Source organism: Barbus barbus, assembly GCF_936440315.1.
Source record: "Barbus barbus genome assembly, chromosome: 27".
Lineage (NCBI taxonomy): Eukaryota > Metazoa > Chordata > Actinopteri > Cypriniformes > Cyprinidae > Barbus > Barbus barbus.
Genome location: NC_136755.1, coordinates 6,077,593 through 6,095,701, shown reverse-complemented (window position 1 = coordinate 6,095,701; position 18,109 = coordinate 6,077,593). Strand labels below are relative to the sequence as shown.

Sequence of the window (18,109 nt, the reverse complement as noted above, 5' to 3'; positions counted from 1 at the left end):
TGGGTATCGAATCAGATGTCCCGATTCGATTCTCGATTTTTTTATTACATTCACTGAATATAGTTTTAATACAAAAGCTATTCATATTTCTAAAAATGAACAGTAAACATAAGTTGTTTATATGTTTACAAAGTTGCTGTGTATGTGATATGACAGTAGTTTTCTCAAATTAAACGGTAAAATGCTAATGAAATGACTCTCAGAGCAGCTGGAGATGATATTCGTGTGTTATATCATCATATAGTGAGACGGCAGAAGATGAAAACACAAACAAAACAGTGCGTCATGCCATCTGCCATTCATTCATTCATATCAAATGCTTCCACAGATTTGTAGTATTACTATAGCATTTCACCTGAGCATTACAAATCACGCATATGGCTTTGTTCTTGGTTCTTATCAACAGTATCTCTGCCATGATAAGCACTGAATGAATAACAGGCTTTCTGTTGTAACATCTCGCAAGATAAATAAGGGTGACATCTAGTGGAGAAGACTAATGATAAGAATCCCATTAATCAGATCTTGTTTTAAATGTGTGCTGAAATAAATACCGGAAAAGATCGATTCGTGGCTTTTGAGAATTGATAACAAATCGACATCATTAAAAAAAACGATTAATCGAAAAAAAATAAATTTGCCCAGCCCTACTCTACACACCAATTTCACTTCCAATAATAAACACTCTGACCTAAAGGAAAGAATTAATGCAGCACTCATAAAGGTTACGATTACAAATTTATAGGGCATATTATAGATGGCTATAATAAACACGGTCACTAAACCGATTTCTTGTTTATTACTCATTTAGCAGAGGCTTTTATCAAAGCAGATAATGGACAGTTCTTGCAGATGGCACTTGTTTTGACACATTTATTGTTAATATGTTGCATTAAATAACCAAACACAGCAAACAATATATTCATCTTCAAACTCAAAACACAGAGCAAATGCTCAAACATATGAACAAATGCTGCCACCTGGTGTCACTATGAAAGGCCAATATAATCTCTCACAGAAACACTAGGAGTTATGGGACTGTTTGATGTGTTTTATCATCCACCGAGTGAGAATCAAAAATTCAGATCGTTTAGAAAAATAATACCGCACCTGTTCTCAGTTTGAGGTATCATTTAATCATTCAATTTGTCTCACCACAACAATGTACCTGCAATGGTGTGAGCATACAAACGGCTGCCAAAGGTGAAGACGTGCAGCTCATAGAGTTTGGCGATCTTTTCTAGAAAGTCTTTGCAGTGAGGCCGCAATCGTGTATGAAGCATGGGCTCCCCCCGTGCAAGCTGGAAATGAAAGATTCCCTAGAAAAAAAAAACATTGCAAGGCAGTTAGAGGAAACAGATATATGTCTTTACTGTCACTTTTGATCAATTAAATGCCTCCTTTCTAAAATAATATATATTTAAAAAAAACACTTCTAAATAGCAGTACATCTGCTTTAGATTGAAAAGCATATACATATTCTAAACTGCTTCAATACAGTTCTGTCCAGCTGTAGCAGAAGCTTTCATGAACATACATTTCAATAGAAATGCTCTGGAAAATGCTTTCAAAGCAGCACAATTTCTGATGGCAGACATAATGGAGTCTTTGAGGAAAGCATTTGAGCCTTTGATAGCTCAGTTAATGGTCTAGTAATTGGTTGGTATAAAGATCTGAGATTGTTTTTTGCTCGAGCTGATCTAGTGAATGCACGCCTGGCAGAACGAAAGCGTTAACGCCTACGAGAAGAATGAATCGAAAACGGATGACAGCTGAGAAAAAGAGTCCGATGCAGTCATTTAAATAGAAATCAATCAATGCTCTGCTACATTTAGGCTCTTCAAAGCAACACTTCCAGTTACACCCACAATCGCTGGAGTTCATAGAAAAACGCAAATGAGATCACTAAGAAGTCAAAGAAAACCGTACGTCTTATTTTTGTTACTGTTAAACTCAAACGAAACGAGGGTACTGTAGATAAATCTTTTGAAGCCACCATAACACAGCAAACCAGTGACAGATTAAACAAATGCCTTAAAGGGATAGTTCACCCAAAAATTTAAATTCTGTCATCATTTACTCATCCTCAAGTAGCTCCAAACCTGTATGAACGTCTTTGTTCTGCTGAATACAAAGGAAGATATTTTGAAGAATGTGGGACACAGAGCAGTTCTGGGGGTATTTTTTTTCCCCACTATGGAAGTCAATGGTGCCCCAAAACAGCCTGGTTACAAACTTTCTTCAGAATATCTTCCTTTGTGTTCAGCAGAACAAAGACATTCATACAGGTCTGGAACTACTTGAAGTTGAGTAAATGATGACAGAATTTTCATTTTTGGGTGAACTATACCTTTAAAAATGTCATACGAGCACAATAGAAACCAGTGAAACAACTACTTCAATAACACTCAAAAACAATACAATATCCATTAATATTGAGTATAATTGTTCCTGCATTTTTAATTACGGTTTAGGGTATTATAAAGAAACTGATACTGTTCAGAAGTGACAGTTAAAAGATTCATACGGTTGCAAAGAATTGCGATTTCAAATGAATGCTATTCTTTTGAACTTCTAAAGAATTCTTAAATCAAACTGAGAAGAAATTAATACTTTTATTCATCATGCATTCAATTGATCAAAAGTAACAAAAACATTCATGATGTTGCAAAAGATTTCCATTTCAAATAAATTCTGTTCTAAATTCTGAACTCGAAAAAAAAATGTACCAAGGTTACCGCAAAAACACACTTCAGCATTGACAATAGTAATGCTGAATTACATTTTCTTTATACAGAAATGTCTTTTGAGCATCAAATCAGCATATTAGAATGATTTCTGAAGGATCATGTGACTCTAAAGACTGGAGTAATGATGCTGAAAATTCAGCTTTACATCACAGGAATAAATCACATTTTAAGATATATTTAATTATTAGAGATGCACCGATGTATCGGCCAACAATCGGTATGTGCCGATAAAAGCAATTGTTCAAAATCAGCTGATGATCAGGGCCGATTATATCCTGTCAATCAAAAGGCGGCAGAAAAACGAGTCAGACTGCAACTCATACTGTGAGTGAAGAAAATCTGTTGAATTTAGGGCTGTCAAAATTAATGTGACAATAAGGCATTAACAGTTAAAAAAGCAGGCTCTATTTGACCAGATGAATCACCCGTAGTTCAAGCCAGCATTACCAGATCCGCAGTTCTTCTCTACACCAAACATTTGTGGCACGCCTCGCATCCAATAATCACAAAGAGTTCTGTGCTACTTCTGATAAGAAACAAACTCTCAGCTTTCAAATCTTGTATATTCTATCACGAAATACATACAATGAATGCCGTTTTGACACTTTTAAATGTGATGTGAATGATCGCTACTGCACCTCAGTTCAACTTCAAGACTTTTCCCATGAATGTACTAGGCTTGCTGCGATAGACGATGTTGGCGGTGATACCGCAACACCGGTTACGTCACTTGCAACGTCCCTCACGTCATTTTGAATTTTTTTAATAGTAATAAAAATCATTTAGATCAGCTAGAGAACAGACACTACAATTAAAACTGAACACTGCTGCTCAATGCAGCACACCAAACGAACGACAGTCGCGCACCACAGATCAGGTTTCATTCATCACGTGAGGAGAGTGAGTCAAGCTGACTAACAAGAAGAGTGAGGTGAGACAGACAGTAAAAGTGCCCGTTTTAAAAAATATTTTGGATTTTGAAAAGGCTGTTGGCCTGCTATTTATCTACGGTGATATTAGAATTTTTTTTTTTTTTTTTTTTTTTAACGTACGTTTCATTTATTTGGATCCATGGTATTTGCTGATTTTTATTTTATTTAAACACTGTGATTTTTTTCCCATTATTTTACATCAAGGTGTATGCAGTCCATGCCTCCAAACTTTCTTAATCGTTTAGCTAATAAACGTTCTGCGTTTTATAATTACAGTGGGGCAATTAAGTATTTGATACACTGCCAATTTTTCAAGTTTTCCCACTTACAAAGAATGGAGAGATCTGTCATTTTCATCGTAGGTACACCTCAACTGTGAGAGACAATATAAAAAATTTAAAAAATCCAGAAAATCACATTGTATGATTTTTGAATAATTAATTCCCATTTTATTGCATGAAATAAGTATTTGATACAATAGAAAAATAGAACTTAATATTTGGTACAGAAATCTTTGTTTACAATTACAGAGGTCAGACGTTTCCTGTAGTTCTTGACCAGGTTTGCACACACTGCAGCAGGGATTTTGGCCCACTCCTCCATACAGGTCTTCTCCAGCTCTTTCAGGTTTTGGGGCGGTCGCTGGGCAACATAGAGTTTCAGCTCCCTCCATAGATTTTCTATTGGGTTCAGGTCTGGAGACTAGCTAGGCCACTCCAGGACCTTGAAATGCCACGACCCATCTTCAATGCTCTTACTGAGAGAAGGAGGTTGTTGCCCAAATCCATCCTCCCATCAATACGATGCAGTCGTCCTGTCCCCTTTGCAGAAAAGCACCCCCAAAGCATGATGCCCCCCCCCCCCCCATGCTTCACGGTTGGGATGGTGTTCTTGGGATTGTACTCATCCTTCTTCCTCCAAACACGGCGAGTGGAGTTTATACCAAAAAGTTATATTTTGGTCTCATCTGACCACATGACCTTCTCCCATGCCTCCTCTGGATCATCCAGATGGTCTTTTGGCAGAGACTCACATCATGGTGCCATGCAACTGTCTCTCTCTGAATGTGGGGAAAACTAAAGAGCTTATCATGGACTTTAGGAAGAGACAGCAGCGGCCCTACACTCCTCTTATGATCAGTGGGACCCCTGTGGAGAGGGTTAGTAGCTTTAAGTACCTCGGTGCAAACATCTTCGTGAACCTGACTTGGACTACACACATCCAATCACAGGTTAAGAAAGCCAGGCAAAGACTTCACCATCTGTGACAGCTGAGGAAATTCAGGGTCTCACCAGCAATCCTGAAAACTTTCTATTCAGGGATCAAGATTTTGCTTTAATAAATTAATGAGCTCAGTAGGTTCTGCAGCACGAACACAAGCACATAGTCTGACATTGTTGTTGTTGTTGTTGTCGCTGTTATGTGACGTAGCGATGTCTGATTAGGGGCGAGACGTGGGCTAATGACGTCATCGTTTCAGAAAATATACCGATTCGCCGTCCACACGAAAACATGAAACCGGCGTTTTCAAATTTATCCACCCTGGGACCCGGTTTCAAAAATGATCGGTTTCACTCTTCGAAAACGCCGGTTTCGTGTGGACGAAACGCCTATACGGTAAAAAATTTATGCGTATACAGAGAAACCCGTCTTCGTGTGGACGGGGCCTTAGACAGCTCTTTGGTCTTACCCATAGTGGAGAGGTTGGAGTCTGATTGACTGAGTGTGTGAACAGGTGTTTTTTATACAGGTAACGAGTTCAAACAGGTGCAATTAATACAGGTAATGAGTGGAGGATAGGAGGGCTTCTTAAAGACAAACTAACAGGTCTGTGAGAGCCAGAATTCTTGCTGGTTGGTAGGTGATCAAATACTTATTTCATGCAATAAAATGGAAATTAATTATTCAAAAATCATACAAAGTGATTGTCTGGATTATTGTTTTATATTTGTCTCTCACAGTTGAGGTGTACCTACGATGAAAATTACAGATCTCTCCATTCTTTGTAAGTTGGAAAACTTAAAATCGTCAGTGTATCAAATACTTATTTACCCCACTGTATGTGTTCCTCAGTCTTTACTGAATTTCAGTTTTGTATAGGGCTACCTATTTAAAATGTTATTTGTTATTTTATATTAGGCATATAGCATGGTGTTTTTTTTATTTGTTTAGTTAATAAAAGTTATGTTCTACGCTTGTTTCTATGCTATGTTTGAATAATGTTAATAATTGGCTATGTTTATGTTTAAGTTTCTGGTAACAAAACCTGTTCTTTTTCATCAGTATTATTTGTGATTTTAATTTTGTGAATGGGAGTTCCTCGTTTGCTGTGCTATAAGCCGGGCTTTGGATGCTTTCACTTTCGAATTTGAATTCACGACCGTCACTTTTTACAAGATAATTGTCTGTTTTGCTTACATCTATTCACTGTTTAAAACTAAAACAAATGATTGAAATATGGATTCATTGTTATTCTTAACTGAAAAGCACAACAATAAAACAGTACGCTACAAACTAACTTATATAATGTAATTAACAAACGAATAAGATGAGGCATGACATAGGCTACACCAGAACGTTTAGCAAACACTGAGGAATCAAATAAATAAAGAACATTTAAAGAAAGCCTCCATAGCGTAACGTGAGATAAACAGTAAAGACAAAACTAACATGTTCACCTTCTCTGGTTTAAGAAGCATTTTACTTTCGCTTGAAAACCAAATCCTCCGTCCCGTCCGCCATCGTTTCCTCACTATTCGCGTCATTTTTGCCGCTCATGCTGACGCAGCGAGTATAAACCAGGCTCTGCTCCCAAAGAGCTTGCATTAAAAGCGCCTCTCTCACTCTTCGCGTGATCAGAAATCTTAATCCTGCTGCACTGTGCGGCGGCTCTGCAGCAGACCATGCACTGGTACAAATGCGACCACGTAAAATTTTAACTCTCACATAACTATCAATATCGGCAGATATCATTCTGAATAATCGGCTATCGGTATCGGCAGAGAAATTCAGTATCGGTGCATCTCTACTAATTATAAAACCGTTACTTTAAATATAAATAATATTTTACAATATTACTCTTTTTACTGTATTTTTGGTCTAATAAATGCAGCTTTGCTAAATCTTACCGACCCCAAACTTCTGAATGGTAGTGCAGTGTTTTTAACTGTTACCTTGTTGGACATGCGCTGGCAGTGCTGTTCAGTGGTGTGGATCAGCGTTTGGTCCAGATCCACCATCAGCACTAACTTCCTGTTCCTGTGAAGTCTATGCTGGTCCTCTCGGCCAAGCTGCTCTGCTTGCTGCTCAGACACACAGGGACAATAAAAACACTGTAAATACAAACCATTTTATACACAACCATTTATTAAAGCCCCTTTGAAATGTATTTGACCCCGCAAATCTTCACAAAAACATGAATTACACACTTTACATTTAAAGGCCCCCGATATACTTAAGAAAGTATTCGATCGGCATATTAGTTCAAACTTCTGATATATGTTTCTCTTATTGCACACATCCGAAGCACACGCACAGAAAGCGACTGTCCCACGGCATGTGAGTATTAAACTAAGCTCTCTTTCTTGTCTTATTGTGCTTAAACTGTCAAATACACACGTTTGTTAAAAAAAAACACTCGAGTTACAAAAACAGTCAGTTACGTCTGTGAAGGTAAACAGCTGGGAAAGAAATTGGATGTTTATATTGGATCTGTGTAACAACAGTGTAATATACAGTAAATAAATCAATAAATCCACTGCTCTCTGCACTCTAAACGGTGTTCTGTGCTCGTCAGTGCAGCCAAAGACAGAACACTTAGCATGCTTTGCTCAAACTTTCGCCATGCGTTAAAACTGGTACACCGTTATCACTTGCGATAACACAATGGTGGCGCCGTGGGTGGAAACGAGCAGATTAAGGGGTGGTAATATTTTAATAAGATCCCCTTTCTACGTCACGGGGGGAGCAAAATCTGAGCAGCTCGTTTTTTCACAAGCTTGCAGAGAAAGGATTGCCAAAAAAAATTTACTGGGTTGTTCTTTTTCACGCTTTCTGGGTTGGTAGATGCACCAGGGACCCAATTATAGCACTTAAACACAGAAAAAGTCTAATTTTCATGATTAATTTTTTAAAGCAAGCAAATTTACGGTTTTAAACATGAAAAAACTGTGTCAGTTTCCCTTTCCATTAGAATTACTTCTTTAGTTTCTACAATAAAGCAGCTCTCCAGTGTGTTCATGTCTTTACTTGTGTCTGATTTCGTTAGACTGAATAGAAGGAATGAACCAGAGTCAGAGGTCCTATATCAGAGAAAACATTTAGAAAAAGTTTCGAACTCCTAGACTCCCAAAGTGAGATTTATAATTTTGTTTGAAATGTCATCACACCAGTTTGTTGTTCGATTCGGATTGAAACACATAGAGGCCTTACGAGTCTCCATCCTCAGAAGTGGCAAACGGTAGGCACTCACCTCTGAGCTGACCATCAGCTCGGGAACACTGTGCACCATGGAAACGGTCGCCGTAGAGATGGGCACCTGCTGCTTTCCATTCTTGCTCTGTAGTCTGAAACGTAAGAGCATCTTCAGCACCATATAGTTACTAACAGAAATAACTCTGAGAGCCGACACAAGTGAAAAACAGGGAAAGACAATAATAGCTTCTCATGAATGGCTCCTGACAGACGTCCTTTCACTTTTTCAGGTAAGAGGAGAGAAACAATTCTGAACTGGAGACTGACAGCACAAAATTAATGTAGATATAAACTCACTGAGTTAAGTCCTGGCCGCATTCAGCACACAAGCCCTTCATTACAACGGGATGACTGCATTCTTCCACTTTTGCTATCACACTCCTGTTAAAAAGACAAAAAACATAGAAATAAATTCAGCAATAATCAAATGCACTTCATATACATACACTGCTTGTTAACAGGATAAAAATCTCAATTATAGGAAAAGGTAATCTATATATTTATAGATTATAAATATAATATTCTCTGCCCGGTGTCATGTGACTCGTTAGTGTTACAAGGTCTCAGGTGTGAATGGGGAGCAGGTGTGTTAAATTTGGTGTTATCGCTCTCACTCTCTCATACTGGTCACTAGAAGTTCAACATGGCACCTCATGGCAAAGAACTCTCTAAGGATCTGAAAAAAAGAATTGTTGCTTACATAAAGAGGGCATAGGCTATAAGAAGATTGCCAAGACCCTGAAACTGAGCTGCAGTACGGTGGCCAAGACCATACAGTGGTTTAACAGGACAGGTTCCACTCAGAACAGGCCTCGCCATGGTCGACCAAAGAAGTTGAGTGCACCTGCTCCGCGTCATATCCAGAGGTTGTGTTTGGGAAATAGACGTATGAGTGCTGCCAGCATTGCTGCAGAGGTTGAAGGGGAGGGGCGTCAGCTTGTCAGTGCTCAGACAAGACCATACGCCGCACACTGCATCAAATTGGTCTGCATGGCTGTCGTCCCAGAAAGAAGCCTCTTCTAAAGATGATGCACAAGAAAGCCCGCAAACAGTTTGCTGAAGACAAGCAGACTAAGGACATGGATTACTGGAACCATGTCCTGTGGTCTGATGAGACCAAGATACACTTATTTGGTTCAGATGGTGTCAAGTGTGTGTGGCGGCAACCAGGTGAGGAGTACAAAAACAAGTGTGTCTTGCCTACAGTCAAGCATAGTGGTGGGAGTGTCATGGTCTGGGGCTGCATGAGTGCTGCCGGCACTGGGGAGCTACAGTTCATTGAGGGAACCATGAATACCAACATGTACTGTGACATACTGAAGCACAGACTGGTATTCCAACATGATAACGACCTCAAACACACCTCCAAGACGACCACTGCCTTGCTAAAGAAGCTGAGGGTAAAGGTGATGGACTGGCCAAGCATGTCTCCAGACCTAAACCCTATTGACTCAAATGGAAGGTGGCCACACAAAATATTGACACTTTGGGCCCAATTTGGACATTTTCACTTAGGGGTGTACTTACTTTTGTGGCCAGCAGTTTAGACATTAATGGCTGTGTGTTAAGTTATTTTGAGGGGACAGCAAATTCACACTGTTATACAAGCTGTACACTCTCTACTTTACATTGTAACAAAGTGTTATTTCTTCAGTGTTGTCACATGAAAAGATATAATAAAATATTTACAAAAATGTGAGGGGTGTACTCACTTCTGTGAGATACTGTATGTATGTATATATATATATATATATATATATATATATATATATATATATATATATATATATATATAGACAAAATATAGAAACAGAATAAAAAAGTAAGAAATAAGATGTAGGGATGTACTAGGATGTAGGGTGATGAACAAATAAGGTTATTGCATATTTTTTCTCACTCTGGATGTACACAGTTCTTGGAGGGTGGGCAGGGGGAGCACCAATAATCCTTTCAGCAGTCCGTACCGTTCTCTGTAGTCTTCTGATTTTGTAGCTGAGCCAAACCAGACAGTTATTGATGTGCACAGGACAGACTGAATGATGATCAATGCTGTTCATGATGGTGAGTGGCGGGAGAGCCGGGGGTTTTCTCCTGAAGTCCACGATCACCTCCACTGTTTTGAGCGTGTTGAGCTCCAGGTTATTAAGACAGCACCATATAGCCAGCTCTTTAACCTCCTGTCTGTAAGCAGACTCGTCACCGTCCTGAATGAGGCCGATCAGTGTGGTGTCGTCTGCAAACTTCAGGAGCTTGACAGAGGGGTCTTTAGATGTGCAGTCGTTTGTGTAGAGGGAGAAGAGCAGTGGGGAGAGAACACAGCCCTGAGGGGTGCCAGTGCTGATGATGCAGGTGTTGGATGTGAATTTATCAATTCTCACTAGCTGTTGCCTATGCTCTGTCAGAAAGCTGGTGATCCACTGACAGACAGAGCTAGGGACAGAGAGCTGGGTTAGTTTAGTCCGGAGGAGAGTAGGGATAATGGTATTGAAAGTGGAGCTAAAGTTATAATGATATTTCACTCAGTGGACTAGGAAAATTTATGCAAAGCATCTCTCCAAACTCCAGTATAAGTACAAAGAGAAGTGTAACTCATTTTCAGTTGACTAATAAAAAAAAACTGAGCAATTTCTAATAAATGCAGCACCATCTACTGTTAAAGACTGCAAAAAAGCAGCCATGAATGACACTAACTGACATTACATGAGCTGACTCGGCACAGTTTTCTTTCCTCTGTTGACATATTTTCTAATGAAACACAGGTTCAGACATATCAAAGGGCTCATCCCATTAAAAAAAAAAAAAAACTCAACAGGCATGATTTACATTTTACACCCATAATTTGCTAATTGGACCGTATTGGAGAAGGGATATTTTCATGACATCTCTCTGAATTGTAATGTAGAATTTTTGATTAATAACTATGGTTTTAGCTAATTGTTTTAAATGTAAATGTGGATGTTTTAACAACCTTCCTATGCACTCACATTTCCAGAAGGAATTGGAGATCTTCACATCCTTAAAACTAATGCATAACAAAAACCCTTAAGCTGTGTAATCTGCTGGAGGTGTATTTTTATAATCAACCCCATTGTGTAACATTCTTCTGTCTTCTTTAAGTTTTATAGTAGTTATATCTTGCTGTTTGTGTTAGTTAAAACTGATTGTTTATTGATGCATATTTCTCATTCAGGGTTTCTGCAGGTTTAATAAAAGTTCATTTAAGACTTTTTAAAACAATTAAAGTTAAGGACTTCATTGAATGTAAAAGAATTTTCCAATATGTTCTCTAAATGCAAATGTATTAGCAATGCTTCAAAATTTGAAAATACAACTTCTGACAGATCTCCATTTTTTTTTAATCATTTAAAAATTAAAAGCTTAAGGCTTGAATAGTTCTGCTTCCAACAACTAAAAGATGGAACTAACTTTTACTGTACTTTCTAATCACACTGCAAAAACATGATGTTCTTCTTCAGTGTGTGTTATTTTCATATGCAAAGGTGTAAAGATACTTAAATTAATATACATTTGTTTGAGAAGCAAAATGACAAAAGAAGTCTTGTTTTATGATAAATTTATCAAAATTAAGTGAGTTCATAATTGAAACAAGAACACATCTTAAACCAACTTAATTCAAAGGGAAAAGTTTCCATGCTCCACTGACAGATATTAGTTATCATGCATCAGCTTTTTTATTTTTATTTTTTTACATTTTGCTTAATTTCTCAGAAAACAAGACTACATTTTAAATTTGCATTTCAAGTATAAGTATTTTGGATTTAAGGATGTTTGAGTATTTGTATTAAAAAACAACATTTATTACAGCTTTTTATTTTAAACAGATTTTTACAGCATGCACCATTTAATGCTACGACTTTCTGCTTCGCTTTAAGTCCTTTTTTTAATTTTGAAAGGGTGAATGAAGACTTTTTAAGACCCGCAGAAACCTTTTAATAGGCATGGACAGACTAATATTCACAAAACTCATTTAAATATCGGAGGTCTTTAATTCCACAACTTTAAACAAACGTGCTGGTGGGCATCTAAACATTAGGGTATTATTTGGAAAAACAGCTGTAACGATTTTACACGTTTCTCTTCCACTAACTTACTAGACTCGGCTCCATGCGTTCATCAACACACCCTCTCTCCAATGCCCCGCCCTCTGCATACGTCTCAGCCAATCCGACGGCAGCAAAGCACAGGGCACAAATTGATTGACACGCAGAGAGCGTTTCTGATTGGCTAAAAAGGGCGGGCCGCTCCCCCAACTCTTGTTTTGCTGTTTACAGAGCTTTGGGCTTTCTATCATTGCTTTATCTCTCAAGATACTCTTTATGAGCGACATTACAACAACCACGTGTGACACCTTTATATGTCAATAATCGTGTTGTTACTGGGCAGCGTGGAAGTTGAGCTGCTGCTGCTGTCACGAGCTCAGCGTTGAGTGCGCGTGCAATTTAGCTTAGCTCGAGCTAATAAGCAAATAAACGCGTTAAAACGACAGCGCGTCTTACCCAGGCGCGATGACCTGTCCGAGTTGACCGCACAGTTCCCGCACAACTCCAGCGCGGCCCGACTTCAGCTTCTTCTCGGCCGCTCTGCTCTCGCCTTCGGCGGGGATCGGCGCACAAACCGCGATAACGGAGTCCACGTTCACCAGAGCTCCGGGCTTCACCTTCCACTCCAGCAGCCGCAGAGGACGCGCTCCGGCGGGGCAGCGGATCTCCGTCACCTGCGCCGTGGGGCCCTCTTCTGCCGCGCCGCCTCCGGAGTCCGCAGGCTCCTCCATCAGAGCTTCAAGTTTCCGCCAGAGACACGCGGCGGAGCGCCTGAGGAGAATTAATCAACGGAGTTAAAAACGCTAAAATAATCCAGCGGCGAACCAGGAAAGATAGCGATGGAAACGAGCTGTAACGCAGGACAGGCTGAGGCGCAGGTTCACTCTTCCCGCCCGTAAACAGGAAACACAAAGCTGCAGCGCGAGCGAAAGTCTTTCCACTTCCGGGAGACCTTAATCACACTTGATTTAGAATTAAATTAATATTAGAGTATAATCTGTAGTTTATAACAATTATGTACGTAAATAATAATAATAATAATTTATATAAATATTTAAAACGTGTGACAAAAATAAATAAATAATACACCAAATATTTACAGTCATATCAAACTTGTGGTTTAGAGAAAATCTGACCCGAGTATTTGTAACAAGCTGTATGTATCTCTCCCCTCCCCCTCTGGGACAGGCAAAGCCCTGGTTTGTGATGTAATCTGATGAAATATCATGATCATATCATCTGCCTCCAAGTGTCCGGGGATTAGGCCGAGCGTCATCGTCGCTACATGGAAACTTCTGCACTGCTTTTGCTAAGATCGAGTTTCAAATCGTGCATTTCAAAGAGGCAAATGCATCTGTAATATCTTTAATCTTTATTTTATCCTAATGCGACTTTTTTTCTGTATTAGCTTTTTTCAATTATTACAAGGAAAGAAAAAATTAAACATTATATAGACATATGATATGCAACAGAACAAAAATCTCTTTGAACGTGTGCGGGGCACACAAAATTATAAATAATAAAAAAAAAATAAATAAATAAATAAATAAATAAATGAAAAACCATTTAATAAATTTAAATTAAAACCATTTTTTTTTTTACCTTTTTGTCTGTTTCAGATGGGGAAGTTTACAGTGCGTAATACTTGTGATAATCCAAATACAGTATTAATAATATTCTGAAACACTGGAGGGAGTAACACCAAAGTAAAAAAAAAAAAAAGTTTTTATTATTATATTATTCATGTAGGGTTTTGTATTTGTTTATTATTAATTAATTATTAGTTTTTGCTTACTTGTTTATTTAATTATTTACGCTCCTCGTTTCACGTAAACATATTTTTTTCTGTGCAATAATATTATTATTATTATTATTATTTAGTTTATCCAAAGTAGTACATCCAAATCAGGTGAACGGTGTAGGAATTACAAAAGTTTGCATATGTGCCTCCCACTTGTTAAGGGACCAAAAGTAATGGGACAGAATAATAATCATAAATCAAACTTTCACTTTTTAATACTTGGTTGCAAATCCTTTGCAGTCAATTACAGCCTGAAGTCTGGGACGCATAGACATCACCAGACGCTGGGTTTCATCCCTGGTGATGCTCTGCCAGGCCTCTACTGCAACCGTCTTCAGTTCCTGCTTGTTCTTGGGGCATTTTCCCTTCAGTTTTGTCTTCAGCAAGTGAAATGCATGCTCAATCGGATTCAGGTCAGGTGATTGACTTGGCCATTGCATAACAGTCCACTTCTTTCCCTTCAAAAACTCTTTGGTTGCTTTTGCAGTATGCTGTGGGTCATTGTCCATCTGCACTGTGAAGCGCCGTCCAGTGAGTTCTGAAGCATTTGGCTGAATATGAGCAGATAATATTGCCCGAAACACTTCAGAATTCATCCTGCTGCTTTTGTCAGTAAATATCATCAATAAATACAAGAGAACCAGTTCCACTGGCAGCCATACATGCCCACGCCATGACACTACCACCACCATGCTTCATTGATGAGGTGGTATGCTTAGGATCATGAGCAGTTCCTTTCCTTCTCCATACTCTTCTCTTCCCATCACTCTGGTACAAGTTGTTCTTGGTCTCATCTGTCCATAGGATGTTGTTCCAGAACTGTGAAAGCTTTTTTAGATGTTGTTTGGCAAACTCTAATCTGGCCTTCCTGTTTTTGAGGCTCACCAATGGTTTACATCTTGTGGTGAACCCTCTGTATTCACTCTGGTGAAGTCTTCTCTTGATTGTTGACTTTGACACACATACACCTACCTCCTGGAGAGTGTTCTTGATCTGGCCAACTGTTGTGAAGGGTGTTTTCTTCACCAGGGAAACAATTCTTCGGTCATCCACCACAGTTGTTTTCCGTGGTCTTACGGGTCTTTTGGTGTTGCTGAGCTCACCGGTGCGTTCCTTCTTTTTAAGAATGTTCCAAACAGTTGTTTTGGCCACGCCTAATGTTTTTGCTCTCTCTCTGATGGGTTTGTTTTGTTTTTTCAGCCTAATGATGGCTTGCTTCACTGATAGTGACAGCTCTTTGGATCTCATCTTGACAGTTGACAGCAACAGATTCCAAATGCAAATAGCACACTTGAAATGAACTCTGGACCTTTTATCTGCTCATTGTAATTGGGATAATGAGGGAATAACACACACCTGGCCATGGAACAGCTGAAAAGCCATTTGTCCCATTACTTTTGGTCCCTTAACAAGTGGGAGGCACATATGCAAACTGTTGTAATTCCTACACCGTTCACCTAATTTGGATGTAAATACCCTCAAATTAAAGCGGACAGTCTGCAGTTAAAGCACATCTTGTTCGTTTCATTTGAAATCCATTGTGGTGGTGTATAGAGCCAAAAATGTAAGAATTGTGTCGATGTCCCAATATTTATGGAGTATCACAGGTTCCAAAAAAATATTAAGCAGCACAACTGTTTTCATTATTGATAATAAATCAGAATGATTTCTGAAGGATCATATGACACTGAAGACTGGAGTAATGATGCTGAAATTCAGCTTTGATCACAGGAATAAATTACATTTTGAAGTATATTAAAATATAAAACTGTTATTTTAAATTGCAATAGCATTTCACAATATTACAGTTTTTTCTGAATTTTTGATCAAATAAATGCAGCCTTGCATCTTTATAAAAACGTCTTACTGATAAAATCTTACTGATCCCAAACATTTGAATATATATATACACATACATATAAGTATTTTATTCAAATATTTGTGTATATTTCCTGTACTACAAAGATGAATTCTCAGCAGCTATTACTCTAGTCTTCAGTTTCCACAAAAATATTAATCAACACAACTGTTCTCAACATTAATAATAATAGAATGTTTCTTGAGCATCACTCTGGGAGCTCCAGTCGACCGCTACTTCATCATGGCCAAGTGGTACCACCTCACCACTGATCCAAATATCTGTGCAGTTATGTCTCAAATACAGTTGAATAACTTCAGCCTCGTTTGAGTTTGGATTCTGTCCATCATATGAGTGGCAGTGTGTGTATTTCAGTGTGAGGGGATGGGGCAGAGCTCAGGCCAACGACACCAGGATGCTGTCCAGACTGTCCGTCTTCCGCTGGGTCTGCTCCTTCTGGGAAAGCATCAAGTTTGAATTCGCTTAAAGGTGATGACACTAATCAGATTCATTTCTTTCTCCAAATTCCATTTTATTTCTTCACAAATAATGTTTTTTTTTCATTAATTTTTCTGAATTTTGTTTTGGTAGTTATTAAATAGTTCTGTCAAATGATTAATCGCATCCAAAATAAAAAATTTTGTTTACATAATATGTGTGTGTACAGTGTACGTTTATTATTTATATATAAATACAAACACATGCATGTGTATATATTTAAGAAAAATATCTTATTTATATATTAATATATATATATAATATAAAATAATAATATAAATGTAAATATTTTCAAAATATATACTGTATGTGTGTGTATTTATATATACATAATAAACACAGTACACACACATTATGTAAACAAAAACTTTTATTTTATTTTATTATGTCGTTTGACAGAACTATTAAAAAGTCAACTTAATTGTCCAATTAATTAAAATCATAAACTTATGCAGTTTAACAATTTATCAAATTCAGTATTTAGGGCCCTGTAAGAATCTGTTTTCCATTCATTTTCATTTTTTCAAATTGAAACCAAAGTGCTGCAGAGGTTTGCCGTTAATATTAAAAGTTAAACGGAGTGTTTATTTTTCCAGGTTTGAGGTTCTGTGTAACTGACAAGTTTATCAAATGCAGTGGTGAAATGCTGGTGAATTCTGCGACATTCCACGTTATTACTGTAAATTCCATTTTTATGACTGCATTCTGGATTTCATTCGCATTTTCAGTATTGCAGAAATCATAGAACCCTGTGACACTCGTCTCAGCGGCAGATAGAACTAACATTAAACAGCAATGAAGCGTGCCGTTTTAGCCTATTTTTGTGTAATATGCATAAGATGGTCTCTGACATGTATCTCATTGATTCTGTTCCTCCAGGTCAGAGATGGTGCTCATGAGCGTCACTCGCTCTCTGCTCAAGCTGCTGTCGCTGGACCAGGACGTGTATCAGTATCTGAAATGAACCGTCTCGTACCTCGTTATCATCGCCTCTGGTTTTACTCAAGCTGCGTGTAGCTTTGCACTCTGTGCTGATTGTTCACCCAAAAATGAAAATTCTGTCATTCATTACTCACCCTCATGTCGTTCCAGACCTTCCTTCACCTTCAGAACACAAATTAAGATATTTTTGATGCATTCCAAGAGCTTTCTGACCCTCCATAGACAGCAATGCTTTTCTCTGAAATGAGCACTGGTGAGCTGCATTTCACTGAAAGCTGAGGACTTTTTAATTCAGCTTTTATCAATTATGATATTCCGGCATTTAAAAGATTTGTTTCATTCAAAAAGCTGAGCTACGTTCATTTCTTCTGTAGGCCTCGGGTTGAAACCCAAAAATAATTCATAGTTATAATTTCATGGTGGCAATAATAAACAAATCAGTCTGAACAAAGTGAATAATTCTGCTAAAAACCTTTTACCTCATGGATTAGTCATATTTCAATGACAAACCTTTTTACTCATATTTAAAAATGTTGCCATTTTATATTGTATTTGTGGGTTTTGGGGATTAATTGGTGATATGCAGTTGGAACAGAGAGGTTTTACCGTCAAACATTTATAGACTTATTATCAGATTGGATACATAATCTACAATGCAATGTATTTTGAATATAAATCACTTATATTGCAGTTTCATTTGTTCTGAGTCCAAACTGATGTGCACATATCACCTGGAGTCTTAAAACCATAACGAATAAAAATAAAATCACCCTATTGAGAATATTTTTTTTGTT

General features: G+C 38.0%; 1 protein-coding gene across 2 annotated transcripts in view; it reads right to left on the bottom strand.

The window, feature by feature from the left end:
- LOC306847405 (RNA polymerase II subunit A C-terminal domain phosphatase-like) overlaps positions 1-13,724 on the bottom strand; it is a 119,453-nt gene extending 105,729 nt beyond the window's left edge. For both annotated transcript variants that reach the window (XM_079381333.1, XM_079381334.1), the window contains exons 1-5: positions 12,673-13,724; positions 8,453-8,536; positions 8,154-8,247; positions 6,856-6,984; positions 1,169-1,319 (exon numbers count right to left, since the gene is read on the bottom strand). In XM_079381333.1, coding sequence (XP_079237459.1) covers positions 1,169-1,319; positions 6,856-6,984; positions 8,154-8,247; positions 8,453-8,536; positions 12,673-12,947 — 733 coding nt within the window. In that variant the 5' untranslated portion in view covers positions 12,948-13,724. The remainder of the gene's footprint in view (positions 1-1,168; positions 1,320-6,855; positions 6,985-8,153; positions 8,248-8,452; positions 8,537-12,672) is intronic.
- Between the last annotated feature and the right edge of the window lie 4,385 nt (positions 13,725-18,109).